The sequence below is a fragment of the Rhea americana genome, unplaced genomic scaffold (genome assembly GCF_003343005.1).
Source record: "Rhea americana isolate MKP2758 unplaced genomic scaffold, rheAme1 scaffold_223, whole genome shotgun sequence".
In the NCBI taxonomy this organism is placed as follows: domain Eukaryota; kingdom Metazoa; phylum Chordata; class Aves; order Rheiformes; family Rheidae; genus Rhea; species Rhea americana.
Genome location: NW_028186339.1, coordinates 100,906 through 124,182, shown reverse-complemented (window position 1 = coordinate 124,182; position 23,277 = coordinate 100,906). Strand labels below are relative to the sequence as shown.

Below are 23,277 nucleotides of genomic sequence, written 5' to 3'. Positions count from 1 at the left end.
GTGTTTTTTTTTTTTTTTTTTTTTTTTTTTTTTTTACCACCAGTTCCACAGCGAGGAGGCCAACAAGGAGTTGTAAATACATCTGTGAAATCATTGCTTGTACGCATGATGTTCCATGAATACAAAAAGGGTTTTATAAAGGTCAGAGAAAGTTGATTGCAGTATTTGGTGATACAATGGAAATGAATTAAAGGTTTAGATCTGAAGTATTTCTGAATGGTTTTCTGAAGTAATYATTTGATGCTGCATTGGAACATGGCTTTTCAGCAAAATGGATGCATCTAATGCTAAGCTGAAAATAGCCAATAGTAATTAAGATGCTAATAAGTGTGTCATGGGTTGTTGAAGTTGAATAATGCTTTTTGACCTTGTGAACTTCCATATTGAGGGGCAGAACAGGACTGCATAGAATAAAACATTATGAAAAGACTAGTAGATACCCTAACATCTCTATGATTTGCTTTTTCCTAATTAGTTGTATTTATCAGCTCCATACGATACTAAATGGATTCTGGCCATTAGAACTTTATCTGCTTAAGTGAAGTGATTATTGAATGACCACGTGTCTATATGTTATATTCTTTATATGTTTTATTGGCACTGAGCTACTTACTGAATGTTGAGAAGAAATACACTCTTACTGTGTGTACARTCTCCATTTTATCTTCACTCATTCCAAGTATTATTCCTTCATACAGAAGAATACACCATAGCAGATCCATGAGCCTTGCAAACTTGAAATCTTCACAAAAGAATCAGAATTGCYAGAGATAATTATTTTCTTTATACTATTCATCTTACAGCAAAATCACTAAGCTGATTACTGCTTGGCTCCAGCTTATGTAACACTGCAGTGCTACTCTGAACRCTAATAGCTGGTTCTCTTCTTCCTCGCCACCTCTGCAGACTCTCTCCCACTTCTTTTCTTTGGAGAAAGTCCAGATGTATCGACTGTGTCCTCATCAAGAACGTGAAAAATAAAGTAAGTCAGTGTGCAGCTGAGATGCCCTGTGTTTTGTTGTAGAGCCTGAGGCTGCGTGATTGATTACACTTGTTCCTGTCTACCTTGGCTTTGTCATCCAGCAGGCATCACCAGCTCAATCCTCCGTGCATCTTCTGTGTTACTCCACTGATTTCCGTGGCTCTCAGCCAGCTTTCCACAGCAGAGCTTCTGGATCACAGGATCGCTTTCATCTTGCACATGGYTTGACCAGGCTGTTATGCCTGGAGGGATTTTGTCCATGTGAAACAAGGAGTCATCAGCTCCGGCTAGTATCTGCTGTCTCAGCCTCTCTGCTGTTTGGAAAAGCTGCATATGTTAAAAATGTGAGATTCCTTTTGTAAGCATTATATACACCATTATTACTGCTATATTTTTCCAACTTGGAACAAATGGGATTCTTCCTTTAATAGTCTGCCTCTCACATTTGATGGGCCTGATACCACAGGGCAACAAGCAATCTCTGTCAGAGTTTGACAAAAATTCTGCTACTCTTAGGCCAAGAAATATTGACGTAAAGAAGAAAGCAGTGTTCAATTATTTTTTTGTTTGAACCACATTAATCTCTTGGGAAAAYATTCGTTGGAATCCATTCTATTTCTTTTGGAACATGAACTTTTCTTAGATTAATTCCCTTGTTTGCTATAGGAAGAGTATTTCTGTGTGAACTACTTCTTTTTCAGAAAAGAGAAGTAAATTGGCCTTGTCATTCTTTAAATTCCTTGGTTTCAGCTCTAACCATATTTATATCTCATAAAACTCAGTGATCTTTGCCTCATTTACACAGGACATATTTTAAAAAGAGCTTAWGGAACAAAATTGGTACAGCATTCAAATATGAAAAATAGAATTATTATTTTCTTAAGGAAAWGGATTTTTTGAAGAAGATTTAAACTCATTTTATTTCTGATAATGTGAACCCCAAAGTAACAGAAACAGAATCTGCATTTTTGTACTTGAAATACTGAATTGGAGCAAAAATATTTTATTGCATCAAATCATTTAATTTAGCTAAAAAAGGAGTTTAATTTTGTTACAACATCCCCAGTTGGAACCTTTGCAAGGTTTTGTTTCCTGATTGTTTTAACAGTTTTTTCCAGTTTYATTATTTCCTCCAAGATGAAAATGCAATTTCCAGTATCCATAGATCTGACTCCATTCTCCATAATGACATGGAAAGCATATTTGATGCAAGGAAAAACAGCTGGTAAGAGACAACTTTTGAAATGGGCATCTGATTATTGTCCAGAACTTCAGCCTTGTCCTGCCGTTAGAAATGRGTAACTTAGTACTCATCACCTCACAGCTCTTCTTAATTGAACCTAAATAGTTAAGTAAGTACTTAAAGCTTAGAGTGCTAAAGCTAGTATTTTATACAGACCTACAAAATTCTCTCTGGTTAACTGTAGTAAACTTCTGTGGGGTCTTTGGCCTCTGGCCTTTTTTGAGAAATGGAAACAAAGGAGGCTTGGCACTGGYGAACTGTTTCCTACTGCTAAGTTGCGGAAGAATGACATCTACATCAAAAATTGTTATACCTTGTTTGGGTGTTGGCCTGGAAGGACAATTTTTATCTGTAACTGCTTGAAGTCTTCATCACAAGCAAATTCTGGGTAGCTCAGCTCACCTTGCCTTTTCTAAAAACATGTTTTTTTTTTTAACAAAGAAGTTCGAGATTTTCCTCAGTGACAATATGCTACTTAAAGACCTCTTAAACCAGTTTTGAGGACTTAGTGAGAATTGAGTGATGCAGTCCTAAAAGGTAAAAGCATTTTTTAACTTGTAGCCTATAATTCAGTGAAATAAAAATTARAAAAAGAAACAGGTTGATTTGAAACAGATGTCTTAGTGTAACATTATATGGAAGGTGAGGTATAGGTATTTTTTACCTCCAGGAAGCTAGCTGAAGAAAAGTGCAAGTGACAGGATGTAGCTGATTGTCTTTGGGTAGTTCTCTCCCTGTAAAGAATAAAACTTCTTCTGCAATGAGCAACTTACCATAGCAAAAATTTTTTTTTTTTTTTTTTTTAATTCAGAGCTGGTCTATAAATGTCTCACTGGAATTTGAGGTTTAATTTTGAAATGTTCTCATTTAGTTTCATGCGTTGGTAAGGAAGAAAACTTGAGCGTCTAAGTGAAATGCAAATTCCAGATTGAGATAGGAAGGTTTGAAAAAGGACATTGCTTTTAGTGATGAGTCAAATTTGAAGTCTAGTCATGTCATGCCATTCACTGTGGAGTGATGAATGTTTTTGCATGAAGGAAAAAAAAAAAAAAAAGCTTTGGTAAAGACAACTGTTCACCTGAAAATATTTTTCATCAGAAAATGTACCAGTTATATTTTTCTTATTAGTACTGTATTTGAGATGTATGTGCAAGGTAAATTACCTACCTGACTGGAAAAMAATGAATAATTCAGTCTGAAGTAGAAGATCAAAAAATCTTTCCATATACCTTCTACTTGCTTACAAAATAGAAGACAGTGAGAAAGGGACTGATTTGGAGGAATTTAATACTTAAAGATCTCCCACTGAAATGATCTCTCTGTCCATCTGAAATAAGTATGTGAGTCACTGTAGTATTTTACAATACATACTAAAATACTCTTTAAGTAAARATATCAAAGCATGTTTCAGGTGTAGATTATGCCCATTTCACAAATGCTAGAAATCAACAGAGAGAGGCTTTAAAGTTTCCAACAGGTCACGTAACAAAGCGGAACAAAAGGAAAAGTAGATTCCGGATGCTCAGCCCACTGCCTTGAAAGAAAAGGAGGTGGGACCATTGCCATTTGTGGTGTTCGGTGGTCTTTGCAGTACCTGCGCAATAGGAAAACCGAAATAGCAACAATGGGGAAAAACTAAAAACAAGATTAGCGCACATCCTCTGGAGCCAAAAAGGCTTAGGCAAAGGACAGTAACCTTAAACTGTAATTATTGTTGTCATTTAGTGTTTTCATGTGTGTGATCTAGAGGCACAGGGGAAATTACTGTGCTAAATGTTATCTAAGTGTAAAATAATAACAGAATTGTATGGAGGCATCTGAACCTAGGCCTATTCCAGTGCTGGCACTCTTTCCTCCGCCCCCATCCATGCTTTCCCATAGCTCATTCCAGCTTTTTTCAGGACTACACCTGCTCACCCTGGGTGATGGCAGCAGCAGCAGATGGAGTAAGCACATTTCCCTCKGTAGCATTAATAGAGATATGAGTAAGAGGTCTTCGTGCTTAGGAGGCTGTAACCTAAGTAACACTTTATTTCATTTATTATTTCGTTCTTTGCTGCCCAGTAGCTCTTTAACATGTGCATAGTTTATGCAAAAAATATTTGACTAAACATACTTTGATTTCTGCATGTGCAGTATACAGGTGTAACATTTCCCGGAAGGTAAGACACCCCTTGCCCTGGCTTTTTCAGGTGGAAACAGACAGTCATATGTCGTTGTTCTGCTTTAGAGAGGTGTATGCCACTGACCCCAAATGTGTGCTGATCAGTAATGGGAAGGTCAGTTTGTCAGATAATGAGAGAGCAAGGTGAGCATTTCCTCAACCTGAGCCAGCAGATCGCRTTTTTTACTGCAAGGCTGGGCTGTGGCCTTATTTGGACTCCCATTGTGGAGTATTTCTGGGCCCCTCCTAGAAGTGTAGATTTGAGATGTCAGGATGCATCTCTGGTGGTGACTTCATGTTCAGTAACAGCATCATAGGATGCATGTCCAGGGGAGAGACACAACTGAGCTCCACTAGGCTATGGGCAGAACTGAGCATGACTTTCTCCAAAGTTTTCATAAGGCCACAGTGAAGGGGATCTGTCGGAGAATGGCTTCAGCTGCGGTAGCCTGCTGACATATAGATGATCTGAAAAGATGCAACAGTTATTTCTCAGCAGTTTAGGGTTGCGTAGGTGTTGCACAGTTTTCACCATTTTCATAGAATCATAGAATCGGTAAGGTTGGAAGGCACCTCTGGAGATCATCTAGTCCAACCTCCCTGCTCAGCAGGGTCACCTAGAGCATGTTACACAGGGTTGCACCCAGGCGGGCCTTGAAGATCTCCAGAGAAGGAGACTCCACAACCTCTCTGGRCAACCTGTGCCAGTGCTCCGTCACTGTCACAGGGAAGAAATTCCCCCTCACGTTCAAGTGCAACTTCCTGTGGTTCAGTTTCTGCCCATTGACTCTTGTCCTGTCACATGGGACAACGGAAAAGAGTTGGGCCACATCCCCTTGACACCCTCCCTTCAGATAATTTACTGCAAGGCTGGGCTGTGGCCTTATTTGGACTCCCATTGTGSAGTATTTCTGGGCCCCCCTCAGTCTTCTCTTCCCCAGGCTGAASAGGCCCAGCTCTCRCAGCCGTTCCYCATASGGCAGRTKCTYCWGCCCTCTGATCATCTTTGTAGCCCTACGCTGGACTCTCTCCAGTGGCTCCATGTCTCTCTTGGACTGGGGAGCCCAGAACTGGACACTGTACTTGAGATGAGGCCTCCCCAGGGCTGAGTAGAGGGGCAGGATCACCTCCCTTGACCTGCTGGCAGCACTCTTCCCAATGTACCCCAGGATACCAGTGGCCTTCTTGGCCACAAGGGCCCATTGCTGGCTCATGGTCAACTTGTCATCCATCAGCACTCCCAAGTCCTTCTCTGCAGAGCTGCTCTCCAGAAGGTCAGCCCCCAGCTTGTGCTGGTGCCTAGGCTTATTCCTCCCTAGGTGCAGGACTCTGCACTTGCCCTTGTTGAACCTCAGGAGGTTCCTCTCTGCCCAATTCTCCAGCCTGGCCAGGTCTCTCTGAATGGCAGCACAGCCCTCAGGTGTGTCAGCCACTCCTCCCAGCTTGGTATCCTCACCAAACTTGCTGAGGAGGCACTCTATTCCCTCATCCAGGTCACTGATGAAAAAGTTGAACAGGATGGGACTCTACATACTCTGACTGCATTCCTGTAATTCTCCCACGTAGCCTGTCCCCTCTTCCACATTCTGTGKACTTTCTTCTTCTGTCTGAATTTGGCCAGGAGCTCCTTGCTCACCCATGCAGGTCTCCCGCCCCCTTTGCTGTACTTCTTACTCAGAGGGATGCACCTCACGCTCTTGAGCTTGGAGGAAGTGATGTTTGAATACTGGCCAGCTCTCCTGGACCCCGCTTCCTTCTAGGGCCTTAACCCATCAGACCCCATCAGTTAGGTCTCTGTAGAGCCCAAAGTCTGCTCTCCTGAAGGCCAGGGKTGCAATCCTGCCTGTTGCCTTACTTCTTTCCTGCAGGATCCTGAACTCCACCATCTCRTGGTCACTGCACTGTGTAGTCCCTCCAGCAGGTGTCAGGGTGACTGAAGTCCCCCATTAGAACCAGGGCCTGTGATCATGAGGCTACCTCCAGCTGTTTCTAGAAGGCCTCATCAACTTCCCCTTCCTGGTCAGGTGGCCTCTATTAGACACCCACAACAGTGTCCCCAGTGCTAGCCTGCCCTTTGATCTTTACCCATAAGCTCTCRACTGCCTCCTCCTCTTCCCCCGCCTAGGCAGAGCTTGATGCATTCCAGTTGCACTCTTGCATGAAGAGCAACTCCACCACCCTGCCTTTCTGGCCTGTCTTTTCCTAAAAAGCACATAGCCATTTTATTTAGTTATGGAAATCAAAGATTTCTTGGGAGTCTGGAAGTAGTAAGCTGGTATTTGGCTTCTTTCAGTTCTTCTGCCCCAGATGCYGGGTGCATCAGTGTAATACAAGGACAAGACAGCTTTTTAGCACTGATCCCAAATTACAGCACTGCCTACAGGCTGATGTTTTGTCTTCTTTGAGTGTATTACCATTTAGATGAAGATGWGAAATAAAATGATAAATAGTTTTCATCCACTTTATGAAGGAACTTAAACCTTCTTTTATTACATTTTGCCTGATAAAAACAGCAGCCAACTAGGTGAAACAGTAGACGTGATGAATGATTTCCTTCTTCAAGCATCTTTTATCAAGTCCTGAATTAAACTGAGAGGGGACTTGAGAGGGAAAATGCGAGAGAACTTATCTCAGGTCTGACTTGACTTTTTGTTACGAGGTTTGACAACAGGAAAGAGGAATTCTGTTGTCAGCCATATTTTCCATAAGAAGTTCAGATAATTGTTCGCTGGAACAACACAGTACCTCTCCAGGACTCAGTGCATTTTCATGAAGCATCTTGGAAAAAACAAACAGAATAACTTCTTAATTTTGGGTAATCATAACCCTTTGTATGTCCAGCAGCACCTCAGTCTGCAGTCATCTATGGGGATGCTTTATCAAAATAGAGAATGATGTCTGAAATGTAAAAGACCCGGAAAAAAGAACTGTAGATAGAGGACAGAACATCATGTGAACTCAGATCTTCTTTCCCTGAGTTCTTGTTTCATTTCTCAAAAGGTATTGCAGCTTTGTTCCAGCTACTTCCTTCATCCCTGACCAAATCAAATTATGGTGTCAGTTACATACTTGTATAAGGTGTGAGAAATGCCTATATCTTTCTTCCTCTATAAAAATAGCTTGCATTTTGAGTTATGAAACAGAAAAGTTCCCCTAGACAGTTACTACCACCTCCAGGCACCCGTAGAGAAAGGGAACACCTGGTTTAAATGAGAGGGAAGAGAAACATGTGAAGCAGGGATCACACTGTGATTTTTGCAGTATTTCTCTGTAATTAGACATGGGCACTTAAATGGAGCCCTTTATTACAAGTCCCAAGACGGAAATGCTGGAAAGGAACCACCTGCAAGTCATCTCCATAAAAGCCACCTCATAAGCAGTGGCAGTTCATTTGTGTAGCAGCTGTGTGCCTAYGCTAGGATGTCTCCATGCCACATCCATGTGCCACTGAAACTTCCAGATTCCAGTTGTACATATTACACCRTGCTCTGCGTGCTGCTCTCACTTTGTAGCAGGCACCTTCTCTCYGCACCCCTAATTACTCACTCCTCCTCAATATATCAGTGTCTTTTCTTAGCCAGTAGGCTGTGTAGTCTGATCTGGTTACTTCMTTGGAAGCGTGAAGGGACATGCTCCTTGAAGCAAAGAAGAATGACTTGTCCTTGTAAGTTCAGCCCAGCAATACTGAACTTCAGTTCAGCTGGAGAGAGGCTTTTAACACTTTCACTCCTCACAGGATAGTGTTAAACACAAGAGATAGATACTGCTCTAATTTGCAGCAGTGAAAATCTGAAGTAATTTCACTGAAAGGAATGGAGTAAGTCTGTATATCCCCCTGAGCAAGTGGAAATGGAATCTGGGTCTTTGCACTTCTGTAGAATTGAATCTCAGCCAAGAAGCTAATAATAAATGTGCACTGTTCTTCGACTGTATGTGGTTTCACCTTATGTTTTTCTAAGTGGTGTTCCTGACTTTAGATATTCCTGCCTCCTCTGTCCTGATTGTTTGTTCCTCTGGCACTATTCCACCTTTCTTGTTGCAGGAATAGCTGGTGCTAGGATCAGGAATCTGACTACATTTAAAAAATACTATGCAAAGGAAGTGGTTGTTTCTAAGCCAGAGCAGTTTCTTGATCTCATCTGCTATACAGTCCAGGGTGGCATGGAGTGAGGAGAAACAAGAAGGAATAACTTACACTGAGTTAGCCCCTGATGAAAGGAAAGTGGGGAATGGGGAAGCACCTGACCCAGTTGAAGCAGATTATAATTTTTAGTCATGTCAGGAACCTCTTTCAGGTTTTTCTCTATTTTTAGTTCATTGTTCCCATTTTGCAGAATACTGTTGTTACCTGTAATCTCATAAAAGAGAATTCATTTTGAGACAAGACTGTGGTAAAAGAGGGTAGTTTCATCCCATATGTAATTCTACTATATCTTTGGCACTGTGATTCAGTCTTCATCATTTTCCTTTTGTGATGGTCATTCATAGATACATCTAACCTCACTCTTAAAAGAAAAGGGCCCAGCACAAAAGTCTTCATCTCTGATGTTGTGTTACTGTCAATAGCTTGCTATGTCTGTGATTCTGTCATTTTGCACTGGTTCTTTTAGATTTCTTTAGACTGCAGTGGCCAAGATACATGTGACTTTATGTCCCAATTTAGGTACCTGTTTAAACCATCATAAAGATGATTCTAATGCTGTAGTAGTTGATTTCCCCAGATCCCCTTTTCATTACTCTGTGAAGGCTCAACTATTTCTTCAGTGCTTRCCTTCGCACAGATTAATGCTGGCTRTTTGGAAATATGAAGAGCCCATAAATGTGCAGGCAATGTTAGTATTAACCAGACAGCAGGCACTGTTAATATTGACCAGAGATTCATCACTTTTTGTAACAAAGAGGTGTAGTTTCATCAAGGAAGCTTTCCTTTAAGCTTTTATTTTATGGAACCATAACATGAATTGCGTCTTGAAGTTTGGACAAAAAGCAATTTCTGTAGAATTTGTATGCATCATTTTTGATTGCCTGCTGTATGTGAAGCCTGAGTAAATGATTTGCTTCCATATTATGCTGAACGTTTGTCTCAATGGAAAAAATGCTAGGAAGAGCAAAAGTATATAATGAGGATAGCAGTTTACAGGAGTGTACGGAAATCTTCAGTGATAAGCAAAAGCTTATTTAGGATTTGGTCTTTCTCAGTCCCTTTGGGTTATAGCCTCCTTTCAATGAGTGTGAATAAAGAAGCTGCTATTGATGTTGATGCAAATTATGYATGTGTACTGGGAGAAACATACACTCCAAAGTCTAATTATTTTATGCTAATAACTGAACTGAAAAGATACACCCTCATTTCTGGCCAAAAAAGCAGCAATAGTTCAAAGAATTTGTAGCAGGATAATCATTTTATCCCTCATTTAGACAAGCCAGCTCTGTGACCCCATGGGGACAAGGGARAATTCTGGCACCAAAATCCATGGTGGTGCACTTGTAGCTCCAATTAAAAATGAGCTTTTTAAAAAATATTTTTGACAAAAAATTAATTGTGCAGATGAGCTTCGGCGAGACGCCTGACCAGCAGCTGGCTGGACAGACTGCTGAATGTGGGCAGTAATGAAACAAGCCTCTTCAMTAAGGGGTTTGTTGAGAAAACCCATATGGAATATGCAGGCTACCCTGCTGTGCCTTCTACTGCCTTGTCTCTACAGCAAGCTGCTGAAAGTGTCAGCTGGAATAAACTCTGAATGCATTAATATTTGTCTCACCTGCAGGGCTTTTTCCCTCCGTTAGCGCTCTGTCGTGCTGGCGCCTGCTCTGTGGCCCAGCGTGCCGTCTCTTCCCCCTTTGCTGACCCCTCCGCTGCTCTGCRTTAGGTCTTGTGCCTGCAGTCTCGCAGCAGGCGTGATGCCTCTTGCCAAGTCGCTCCGTTTCTTGCAACTTCCTTGTCAAAGAAAGAGCTGCAGGCTTTGCCTGGGTGAAAACAGGAACAGGTTCAGTGCACCATTCCAGTGCCGTATGAGGCAGCTCTGGGGCAGAAAGGTTGTTTTCTGGTATTTTACAGCAGCCAGATTCTGGGCTRGGCTGGGAATAGTCCCCTGACCTAGATCGCTCTGCCTTGGCCCAGGTCTTTACTGTGTTTTTGGGCATGCAAAGCAAATGCAAGCTCTATGGGGAAAATTGCAAGGGAGTTGGGGGGGGCACTTTGGGAGAGTTAAAAGAAGCAGTCCTGATATGCTGGGTATCATGACAAGGGCTAACATTAGGCTTTTAACTGTATCATTAAAAACTGGTTTGGGAAAAGGACAGAGTGATAGGACACGAATGATTCCTTTTCTTTTTACAAACCAACCCATTATCCCCCTGCTTTTCCTGCCTTTTCTCTGATACAGAAGTAGTTCTGCAGAAACCATTCTGTTCAGGTGCTTCCTCTGGGGCAGATGGCCTGTCACAGGCAGCTATGCCCAGCTAACCTGATGTGGTACAGCAGTGGTACCTATCCCTCCGCTGATTTATTAACGTGTCTTGTGATGGGGATCCCTAAACCTCTGGCTCTGGGAGTTGGCAAAAGGCAGCTGGCAACCTTTACAGTGTGCAGCTAGTTCAGTGCAAATCCCTGGTCACTTCCTGCTGGGCTGTGAGAGGTGTTCGTGGGGACAAGCTCCCTTGTCTTTTCTGTCCGATATATTTCTGTGGTAATAGAATAAAGAGGTAGCTATGTTGTGCTGTAAACAACCATCTGCTCTACATGAATGAGAGCAGCAGCATAATTGTGGTTTCCCTCTGTCATAAGATTGGCTTCTGTTTTGTCTCTGGCTTCTAGTTATGAAATTTCCTGTTAGAAGACATTGTACAGCCTATCTAATTCCCACCGGGCAGAGCTTTAGGAAGATCACTGTTTTGTAATTCCATATCTCATATCCATTGAGATAGCGGTAGAGAAGTCTAAAGGCATTAAAAACAGACAAGAAAGGCTCGCTAATACATCACTACTGCTCCTGTGAGCCTTGAAGTTTAAGTACTGCAGATTTGAAGTATTAGAAGCAGCTTGGACTTTTTGGCAGTTGTTGCTGTTTCATTCCAGGCAGCCAGCTTTGTAAAAATAGGAATTATTTTTTTATTAAACCTAAACGAGCCCTCTGCAGATGTCATCACCACCTGGCTGGGGAAGTGCTGACAACACTGGGCAGCAGTCAGTGCTAGCAACCAACCTGCAGGGTGTAGTGGGGAACTGAATCAGRACAGAGATGGCAGGAGTTGCCAGGAAGTCAGAAAATGGCCATGTGCGGTGGCTCTCTCCTCCACACAGGAGTGCCCCCTTTTACGTGAGGTAAAATAGAAGCCTCTTGGAGAAATAGCTCCCAAATTCAAACTGTATCATTTGCTTACAGAACAGAAGAAAAGGGGAAAGGAAAAATCATTTTGAATGGCGGTAAAACAGAAGGGGTACAGAAGAGAAAGAATGTAGTCTGTAGCKGGCCAGTGCTTCCAGAGTAGGGCACTCAGAGGATGGCAGCCAGGCAAAGAAATCAAGACATTCGTGCCCTTTCARACACATGGTCGAGAATGCCTGGGTTCTGTGTGATGGGGCCAATTTCTTCTTTGCTGTCTCCACTTGACTCCAGTGGGTCATGTTTTGTGGAGACACAGCTAGTCTTAAGTAACCGTTTTAATTCTGACTTCCTAAAATAATATTAAATCRAATTGGCTTTCAGCTTGGTTCATGCACTGTATGTAATAGGGCAGCAGTACTGTACTTCAGTTAGCCTTCCTCYCCTCCTAAAGCCATATCTGAGAATCTCTCCAGAGCTGGCATTCTGGCAAGCACTTTTGTAGCATAATTTTTCACTGCCACTGGACCCAGCAGGGCCCATCTGCTCAGAAGGACTGTAAACATCAAAGGAAGCTGAAGTAAACTTTTGCCCTACCCCCACTGTGCAAAAAAAGAGCCCAGAACTGCTCTACCATCACGTCCATTGAATATTATTATTGGGCTTTTGGGGGAGCTGTACAAAAATGCTTTTCTTTCTTTAGTGAGAAGCCACTTAGAACATGTGTAAACATGGGAAGCAAAGTAGACCACCAAAAGGATAGGGCAATGCGCTGTTCTGTGATGAATGTGGCTTTATGACAGGAAATTGTATTTAAGATTTCATCCTCTGCTGACTTAGTTTCCCCAAATGATGACATATACAGGCACATTGCAAGGCTCTTGGCTCTCTGTATGGAGTAAGTATACTTCAACTTAATGTCTGTAAAGCAAATTGGTGTATTTAGAAAAAAAAATGCATGAAGTTAGTGCTAAAGCCACTACAAATGAGTTTATGTGACTGAGGATGCGCTTGGACATCACCACAAATATTCACACCTATGCAAGAAGTCTCTTCTACGTCAGGGTGGGTCAAGTGCACACTTCTAAGAAGAGAATAATTTTACGTGGCAGTTGAGTCTTCCTATACAAACCAAATGGAACAGATTTTTCTCCAAATTGGTATGTTCTCACAATTCCCGCTTGTCTAGAGCTTGTTTCATGAAATAGATTAACAGAGTTAGAGAAATCTTTAGCCTATGAGCTTTTATGTTCTCTTGGGACATATCAAATGGCGTATTAATCGCTTATGTGGAAACAGCAAACATTCTAATAGAATCTTTATACCAACTTTAAATAAATATGTTACATATGTTAAATAAAGGTGGACCACAGGTCACTATTTCCTTGTAGGACCAGTGAACTATCGTGGAGTAGGAAGAAAACCATGTGCTGAAAGAGTACCCAGGACAATAAGAAATGGCCCAAAGTTATAAATGAATGAATTACAGTAAATAGGGAATTACTAAATGAAAGATTCAGCATAATGTGAGCACTACTCTGCCTTTTATTATATAGATATGTACAAATTGCCAAATTCTAGGACAAAAGGCTTGTGATCTCAAAGATGAACTGGATCTGGTTCTTATTTAAGCTAAAACGCTTTTCATACTGCAGAAGGGTACAGATAGACCTCGGACCTACTCTGGGACTTCCTCATCATCTTGAAGATTGATGATGGCCTTAGTAATAAATGAAAATAACTCCTGAAAAGATTTATGCTGCAAAGGAAGAAGAATAGTTTTTTTTTGTTTGTTTATTTGTTTGTTTTCTCCAAGCAGGGTGTTTTAAGAAAGGTGTATCTGCAGTCCTTGGCCAAGGGATATAAGAGAAGGAAAAGCTATTGTTYGTAACAACTATTTTTGCAGCTGAGATGGGAGGAGCCATACTTTATCAAGTGCACTACATGCATAGGGCCCAATTTTCTTCTCTGGCACCAGGCACTCTGTTTACATCTATGCAAAGAGATTGTAAAATGCTGCCATTCTGATTAGTTTGGAGAGACTGATCATTTGTGGGCCCTAATATAACTGGTGAGACAGCTCATTGGAAAAATTACCCAAAAGTTGTTGATAATATGTCTTTGTGGATTGCATTCTGATCCACTGATGTGGATCATCTGATGTGCACAATTGTATCCCATCTCCAGGGAATTTCATATTCACAGAGATCTTTCATTTCAGAATCAAGGTAAATGTCCAGTTGTCTGGCAATGAGGCATTGTTTGAAATATCAATTACTTTGATTTTTCTATCATTAAATGCCATGAAGTGTATTGTCAGCTTCTCTCAATAGGATAAGAGGCAGTTTTTCCCTCCTGTACAGACCTCTTATGATTTCAGAAATATTCCTGCTCTCTTTTTTGCTTCTTGAGGCAATGAAAAAATTGGAAATCAGAAGATGTTTTCTTAGAACAGCTAGTACTTATGACCGTGTCCTGGTCCTGATATGAGCCCTCATGCCAAACTGAGGACAGACCAGAGATGTGAATCAAAAGTTTGCTTGATCTTAGGGCAGTATACTGGACGTCAAGATATTTAGGGCTTTTTTTCCATCTCACTTTTTCCCCTCAATATAATTCTGTCTTGGAGCAAAAAGACTTTCGCAAAAGGGTAGGACACTATAAAAATTTATGTTCTACCAAATTGGCATTTTCCATTGCAGACTATCTATGCTCTGCATTTGTTTTACATTACCACCTAACCAATTCACTTGAATTTCAAAGTAGAAGCTGGAGGAGCGCTATTGATTGCTTAGCTGAGCAGGTTGAATATGATATGCAGCTTCCTCTTACACATTGATTCCTTGTCTCTTTACTCACTGCTTCCTGAATGTCACTGAACTGTGAGAGGCCTGCTAAATGGACAAAAATATTGATTTCTTTTCCCCTTCTTTTATTTTTGAAAGCTTCTTACTTACCAAGCACTGAACTAATATTAGGAAAGTGAAAAGTCACAAAGTAAGGCAGCAGCAAGTCAGTTTTTGCTCTTTTTTTTTTTTTTTAATATGAACTTGGTTGCAACTTGAGTTCTTTAGATTGTGTTTCCATCAAGAAAGGTTAATTGCTCAGTGGAGTTCAGGCTCTTCACTTTAATTTGCTGTTGTCTGATTGATGCTGAACTTGAATGATAGTTTCCTAAATGGCCATACTTTTGACGTTACGATTTTTAGCGATTGTACCACAGAAACTAGTGAACCCAGATGCCCTGAGTTTTGCTGTAAGAGGCAGTCAGTAGCAGTCCTTGCTGAGAGAATTAAACAGTGGCAAGTCCTTGTCTTGTTGGGTGCTTGCTGGGCTGAGAGATGGGACAGTGTCTTTCCCAGCATGACAGAGGCCCACATCTCCCCATGGTGAGCAAAGCTGGGCTCTGCACGTCAAGCATGAAGGGAGAGAGTCTGGCTGCCAGTTTGAACAAATTTCTTGCATTGGCCGGAGTACCTCTTGAATAAGACAAAACTTTCCTGTCCTGTCCCTTTACCTTCTCTTGATTTTTACAAACCTGGTTGCTGAGAGTGCTTCTGAAGGCGCTCATAAGACACAGCTGTTACTAGCTGAAGATTGCCCCTCTGATCTTTGGGATGGCTTTAAGAAGATAGAGTTTTATTTTGTAGAAGAGAAGCTGCCATGCTGGAAGAATAGCTACACTTGGAGACTAGCTAATGTTCTTATTACTGGAAGAAAATAATGTTTTTTATGTAGCGCTGGAGCCAGCAATTTAGAAGAAGGCTAGAGGAATGATCGCTCCCTGTGATGATGCAGAAGGTGGGAGGAGATTTGTTTTCAAACATCTCATTTTAGTGTTTCACTGATTTTCTGGGTAGAAAGTCATGTGAAATAACACATGCCAACCTGAAAATAGGAGCAGGAAGCCATGACTGTGGCTGCTGTGCTCTTTTCTCTTAATAATTTGCTGGCATTGTCATTGCCAGGGATGATAGGCACTTTGAAGAAAATATCTGGGTTTTCTAAACTGAGGGCTCCTGAAATCCTGGCTCAGTAGTGGAGCTCTGATACCACTTCCTGCTCCCCTGGAGTCTCGTCAGCTGCATATGGCCCCTATATTCATATGCCATTCATAGAGCTCAGCATGCCCAATGCTGTTGGGGGAACTGGCCATGAAGCCTAGTAATGAAATGGGGTGATAACAGTAGGCCATAGACTCTCTGCTCTCAAGAACTGTCCCTATCTGTCAGGATGCCAAGCGCTTGAAAGTCTGGCTGATTAGGAATGGGTCATGCACTGTAATCAAAGAACAATACTCAGCCACCTCAGTTCCCAAGGAGGCCCCCATTGCTATTTAAATATGATTCAGTTTTCTTCAGTTCATCTGACTTCAGCTACAGTGCAAGTAGGTCTGTACTTCCTTTACTCTAATAAGGAGTGTCAGTATTATTCTTTCTATTTTGTAGTGGAGAGTCAAGAAAAACTCAGTTGCTCTGAAGCTTTAACAAAAATGTGTAAGAACGTGAGGCGAATGTTCCTCACCGACGTCTTCAGAGCTTCTTAACCAGGAAGCAAGCTGTCAGATGATACAAGTGATGTGTGTGTACTTTGTGAAAGGAATCAATATTAYCCTAATAGAGATATCTCTTTTATTCTATATGGATGAGGTGGTTAATAAAATTAAATGTCTTCATTTGTGTTTACTTACAGTTAGACAAAAATCTGAGGTGAAAGACACATTTACTCATTAACTCTGTATGGAGTTTGGGAATTGAAGGGCTCTCTTTCATGTCTATTTTTTGTTGTCACTATGTTTGTTGGACCACGGCTTCTGGTGTCTTGGTATTCCAAACCACCTATATGGAAGCCCAATTTGTAGTGTCTAAGGCCAACTGTCAGCCTGACTTCTTAAAAAATGCAGGCAATCGCTTTTCACCTTCTTCTGTTTCAGGAGAGGACCTGCAATGAAACAGAGGTTTTAGAGGRAAAAGATCCACCACTTTCTTTGGGCTAATCATCTTACTGCTATGTTTTGGGGTTTTTTTAAAAAGCCATGCCTACTATACATCATCATTGCAACTTCCACTGGAATTCTTCCACTGGAATTTGGCCAGAATTCTTCTGTATTTGATTTGAATTTTTCGATTCTTGAGGTTGGAGGTTGTATATGCTCTTCCACTTCTGTTCACCCAATGGTATGATTTAGTAAATTTGTCATTTATGCTCAATGTAACAGAGTTATTTAACTGCAGGAGTTCAGCAGTACAATTAACCCTGTTCCTTCAAAATGAGAAGCTGATTATCTTGGCATTCACAGGAGAATAGAGCACAGTTAGAGCACTGTGGTTTCTGGCCCTCCCAAATAAAATTGATTATTTTGTTAATTTGTATTGCATCAGTATCCTACTGGTTTATTATCATCCAAGTGACTTTATGCACCATGCATAAGTACAAGTATATTAAAAATCAATACTTGAACCTCTTTCCCTTGTAAATATCTTATCGTGCATGCATACCTTCTTCGATACACAGCCTTCGTGCTGATCAGAATGCAGTTAGCAACTTGTTCATGATTTAGTGACATGCTAATAAAATAGATGCTCAGATTTTGCTCACTATTTAACCCTGTATCTTAATGAAGAAGGAATAAATGAATTAAGAGTGAAATAAACAAAAGGCTGTTATTGCTGACAGATAAGTCTAACTTTGAGACAATAAGAAATATGCTGTTCCTTCACTGGTTTCTAATGAGTGTCATACACCACAGACTCATATCCTTCAGAGATGTTATTGTYAGAAGCTTGAGACTTACAAAACACTGAACTTCCTGCTTAAGGAAATAAGAGAAATAAGTATTTATAAGACAATATGAGGATGCATTGTGCATTTGATCAGAGGGCTAGTTCTGAACTGGGCAGAAATACACAGGATTATGACTGTTACAAGATCAGAATGTGTTTCAGTGATTTTCTACTATTCCTCTTGCAAAGATGTGATCCCAAGTTCTCTCATGGCTGCATGAGGAAATGCATGTATTTTTAGAACATATTACCCAAGGCATGGTACCTAATACATTTATGTTACAAACATCATTGGGAAGGTTGTCCTTCTTTAATACGAAAACTGTAAGACAGAAGCAGAATAAGATGCAGACCATCTCCTTATCTAGACTAGGGTATGAAAGCACAAGTTTCCAGCTCTGAAAAAACGCCATTTTTCTCATATAGAAACACTGTTGGGGAAAGGACTAGGATTCTCTCGAGTCTGCTCTCTGCAGCCCTAGATGGACAGTTCTCCGTTGAAATCACTGAAATTGCATCATCATTTGCCAAGGAAACGTTTGTTCCTTTGGGACTTTCTTCTGGAGCATAGAGATGTTATCTAATCTTGGGACCATTGCTTTCTAGACATGTTTTCGTTAGGAGAAAGGCAAGTTCTTACCTTGTGCGAGGCAAGAACATTATACAAGCTCACTGAAGAAGGCAAGGTATAGCTTATCTAAGTGTTAAGATACAAGGCTTTACCCAAATCTTTCAACCTATTTCAAGACCGAGATGCCCAGTCTTTATTGTTTGGTTTTTGTTCAGAGGAGCTATACTTCTTTTGCAGGTATATATTCTTGTCTCACGGAATTAAAATATAATGTAATATAAAAAATATATTTTATTATAAAAGTGTGACAAGTCAGACAAATGAGATGATTCTGATGAGTGAAAATGAGCCTGGGCTATTTCTGCAAATTGCTCCCCTCTTAAAAAAAAAGACTGGGCCCCTAAAGCGTTGCTTTTTAATTAGTAGAAAACCTATTCTGCTAAATCCTGGTTCAGTGCCTTAATGCAGCAGGTCCTGTAGAGCCAGTAGTCTTGTGTGGGAGCATAAATGCATGAATTCTTTTTCTCTGACATCCCTCTAAGTGAACGTTGGCTTCTGTTCATAACTATTTTATGTGATGACAGCTTGGGCTTTGCAATTGCAAGTACTGAAGCAGGGATGGTAATTGAGGAAGGCATAGTGACAGGTGATTGCTCTGTTGTCTCCATGGCATCACTGAGCCTTATTTTAGAGGTATCAAACAGTGTGCTTATACCTTTCTTTGCTTTATACAGTTATCTGGCACCATTAAGTACACATAGTGTGTTTCCTATTTAATCACTGTCCTCTTTTCAGCTTATTTTGTATTAGTTTTTTCTTTCTTTTCAGTCTGCTCTACTTTTAATGAACATGCACAAATAATGGGAAAACATATATAAGTGAAAGCACCTACCAATTAATTATTTTACTCATTTTGTACCTTCAGCTAAGGAGCTAAAAGTAAATTTTTAGAAACATAGTTACTACCCTTTCAGAGCAGAGCAGTGGTTTGTAGTAGCCTCTTTCAGAGTGTGTCAGGTACATGCTGCCTCGACCTGCTCACTGTGAGTTGGTATTAGGTTTTTAGTGTTATAATGAAGCAGTGTGGCTGTGGGGGAAATAATTTTTATCCCCAGTCAGTTGGTTCCCAGTTTCATCTCAGCCTTAGGCATCTCGCTGAGCACTGTCTTTGAGGCTCTGCTTTAATTAATGGAGACAAAAGGACAACTCTAGGAATGACTCAAATGATCTAACATCTGATTTAACCTTTGGATGAATTTCTTTTTCTGTTGATTTTGTAGGGAGACTGCCACGACATGAGTGATTGCGACACAATATTTTAACTAACTCCCCTATGCATCTTCTTAATCAGAAATGCCAAACTCATGCACACAAAAATGTTCCCCAAGTCATGACATTTAATTAATGATCGTGGATCTTTTTCAAGAAAATGTCTAAAGAAATGTTAGTTTCTTTTCTGCTTTCTTTCTCTRCCACAATGTATACTCAATTCATGGTTTTAAGTTTTCCTCTTTGATGAAGAGTGGAGTTTTTTTTCTTTTTTTTTAATGAAATGCTGACACTCTCATGCTGTCTTGGTTCCAGGCGTTAGGCTAAGAAGAGTATGACAAACTTGACAGCGCTTTTGCAAGGCCTAAGAATATGCTAACACAGGATGCATTTGGGAGGGTTTGGCGGGGGTAGGGAGCATCACTTGGCATTGTATTTCATCAAGCACTGAGTTCTGTGAGTTAATTMTATATTCCACTAAAAGAGGTTTTAGTATATAACACAGAGGTAACACACAGCCCTTCTTCTTCCTACAGTTATGTTTCTCTGTAGCCTGGTAGAGACTGCAGGCTCCAGTGTTTTCTGTCAGTTTAAGACAGTTGCCAACACCCTAATTGTACCCTTTCAGTGGACTCTTTTAGAGTGTCCTTTTAGATGTGTACAAATAAGACTATTATGGTCTAGTATTTGTGGGTTTTGACTCTAAAGATATTTGTGTCTTCACTTGCATTGTGTTCCACAGTGCTTAGTTAAATGTTTTTGTGGATTTGCTGTTCATAAAGAAAAAGATTTCTAAAAAACCCTAGATATTTTTATTTCATAACCAGTATTTTAGTATCTTCTACTTCTACCAGTCTGATCARGTTAGTGACTTTTTTTGCCATGTATTTTTTTCTTGCTAGTGCATTTATGTATCACTTATTTATTACAAGGTAATTCCTGAAAGCTGTCCAAGATATTTCTGAGAATCTCAGGAGTACGGTGAGAGCACACAGCCTCAGATATACTCCTCCCAGCAAATCTCATTGGTGAGAAAGGCTATTTACTGCTCTGAAAATGTCTAGGAGAGAGATCGAAAAAATTAAGACAATGTGGTTGAGACCTGTTTCCTCATTTTATTAAAGGCCTGCAGCTTGGAACAGGGGTATGTTTGGGAGTTAGCTAAATAACTTCTASTGATGACAATATCTTGATCTTGGTGGCTCAGAAAAAGAAAAGGTGTGGCAAATTTCATAAGCAGCAACRCTAATGATGCTTGATAGTTTTCCTTGCCTGAGTAGGGACACTTTCCTGTGCAGATTCTCAGGTGTCAAAAACTTGTTTATGATGCATCTTTCCTGCAGATAGGATGCTTATGAGTTCTTAAACTCTCTACTTTTTTGCAAATCTGACTGAAATAAGCCACCAATTTAGAATTTGCTAATGAATGACACAAAGACAGATGGGCAGACACAATATCATTTCATAATCCTTATCTCCTATGAAAGCAAGGCTAATAAATCTTTGTAGTTAAGGCCATTGAGCTAAAGGTGTAAAACTTAATTCTTCCAGGTAAAGAAAGCTGTACAACAGGAAGGCTTCAGCAGAAGAAAGCGAGGATATAGAGATATCAATGATATTGACATCAACATGAATGATCCCTTATTTACAAAGCAATGGTACCTGGTAAGTTTTTGATAGAAACTTACAGTAATCACATACTAGTGTTTTATTGTAATAATAATTACTGATGTAATTATTACTGATGTGATTACCTAAATAATTAGCATTCAGGTTATTCTATGCTGTTGCAGCATTCTTTCTGAATATCTCACAAGAACTTTAGAATGGCTCTAAGGCAGTATGTCCTGGGGTTTTTTAACTGTATGTTTTAGCCTGGGACAGCCCAGCACATTTCAAGAGTTAAATTTCATTTTATGCAGTGGAAAGATCTTTAGACGGCTTGAAAGAGGACTATATTGGTGTCTGTCAGCATTCCTGATGTGCTGTTGTGACCCTTAAAACTACATATGCATCATATCTTTGAACTGTTACCAGATGAAACCTTATTGTAGAATTATAACAAAAAGTTATAGTGCACTGACTAGAAAAAGTTGAGTTTTCTAKCTTACAGAAATGCTAATATTGTTTACTTGATTTTCCCTTGTCAAAAGCTGAGMTGAAAACTGATGTATTTTGGCTTTATGCTAATGACAAAAGAAATTTGTATTTGACTGAATTTTTTCATTTTTCATGTGTCAGATTTTGTAAGAAAAAGCCTTTTCTCTTAAAAAATGAATATTTCCCTAAAAGTAGTCAAAATGACATCTTTCTATTAAAAATGTTGATAAAGATGCTTTGGGTCAATCTTGATATTTACATATTTATAACTAATATTTGTGATGAAATATCTTATAAATACAATGCTACCTTGTCCACTTAAGATAGTTCATTTTGATTATGAACAGTGTTTATTATTCTCTTTCTTTTTATTGCATTTCCTATGTTTTATGACTCTCAAATTTGGCTTTTTTTTTTTCTCAAGATGAGATTTGTCTGATAAATAAGAGCATGTTAGCATGCATGAGACTTCATCCTTAACGAAATGATAAACTGAAATATGGAGTAATTCAGTTCATTCTGGTACTTCAATCAATCAAAATGTTGCAGTGATAAAACTCAGAAGATTTCTTATCAAGCTATACATTCTTATTTTTTAGATTTAAGTACACTAAAATGCATTTTAAAATGAGAAATGTGTCTGGCACAGAGCAGAAAAGTTTTGCTTCTGGAACAGAGAAATTTATGAATGAGATATTGCTGAYCATGAGTAGTGTCTGCAGCGATAGGAAATCATCTTTACCATAGAATCATAGAATCACACACACACACAGACAGACACACACACATACACACTCCAAAGATTGGAAAGGATCCTTGGAGGTCATCTTATGCAACTTCCTTCTCGAAGTGTGGCTAACTTGATTATCAAAGAAATCCTTTCTGGTACTAAAGCCTGTGGCCATGAAATTCTGTACATCCCTGCCAACTGCGCTGATAGGCTTGAGCAGAAAAATCTTACTTCAAGTGCAAAAGTTTCACCGTTTTACCATGTCTTATTAACTGCAGACAGTGAATTTACGCAGTTTTTTACCTCTGCATTATTGCAATAGATATGATAATGTACAGATGTGTGCTGCAAAGTGAAATGGATGTATTTTCCACACCCAAAATACATGCAAAGATATAAGGCAAAATTCAGTGGCTGTAGAAATGTGTCTATCAAGTAAAAAAGACTACTCTTCTTCTCCACTGATATATTAGATTAACACTGGACAAGCAGATGGGACTCCTGGACTTGATCTTAATGTAGCTGAAGCATGGGAGCTGGGATACACAGGGAAAGGAGTTACCATAGGAATTATGGATGATGGTAAGTGAAGACTGCATGTTAATTTAATACCTTTAAGTAGCTTTCTCCATGTAATAAAACCAAAAAAAAAGGATTAAAATTTAATAATGATTGCTTATAGTACTGAGACAAATCCAACCTCTGTAAAGGCTTTGAGATCTTCAGTATGTTATAAAGTGTTGCACTAGCAATACTTGGATCTCCAAGCACCAAAAGTAGCCTGCAGTTATCACGCAGAAATCTTCCAGGACCTACTATAATGACCATTAGCCAAAGGAAAGACTCTCCTTCACTTCTGTAGGCACTGACTGGGGGACTTAATTACCTTACAAAAAGTACTTATGAAAACATTTTCTGGGTTACATTATTCTCAAAGTCATACTTGACAGCTGGAATAATTAAACACTTTCATGCTGAATGTCCGTAAAGACCTGTCTATTAAATATATTACAAACCTGAGGCTAAGTTCAAGAAAGATGAAGATAAAGAGTATAGTTGAAGTCACAGCTGTATTTGTTATGGGTTTCTAACAGTGCTGAAATACAGAAA

The 23,277-nt window shown here is 39.9% G+C and overlaps 1 protein-coding gene across 1 annotated transcript in view; it reads left to right on the top strand.

Annotated features, from left to right (window-relative positions):
- Nucleotides 1-23,277, top strand: part of PCSK2 (proprotein convertase subtilisin/kexin type 2) — a 119,226-nt gene that overhangs the window by 35,198 nt on the left and 60,751 nt on the right. The window contains exons 3-4 of the mRNA XM_085305595.1: nt 20,889-21,002; nt 22,641-22,749. Coding sequence (XP_085161721.1) covers nt 20,889-21,002; nt 22,641-22,749 — 223 coding nt within the window. The remainder of the gene's footprint in view (nt 1-20,888; nt 21,003-22,640; nt 22,750-23,277) is intronic.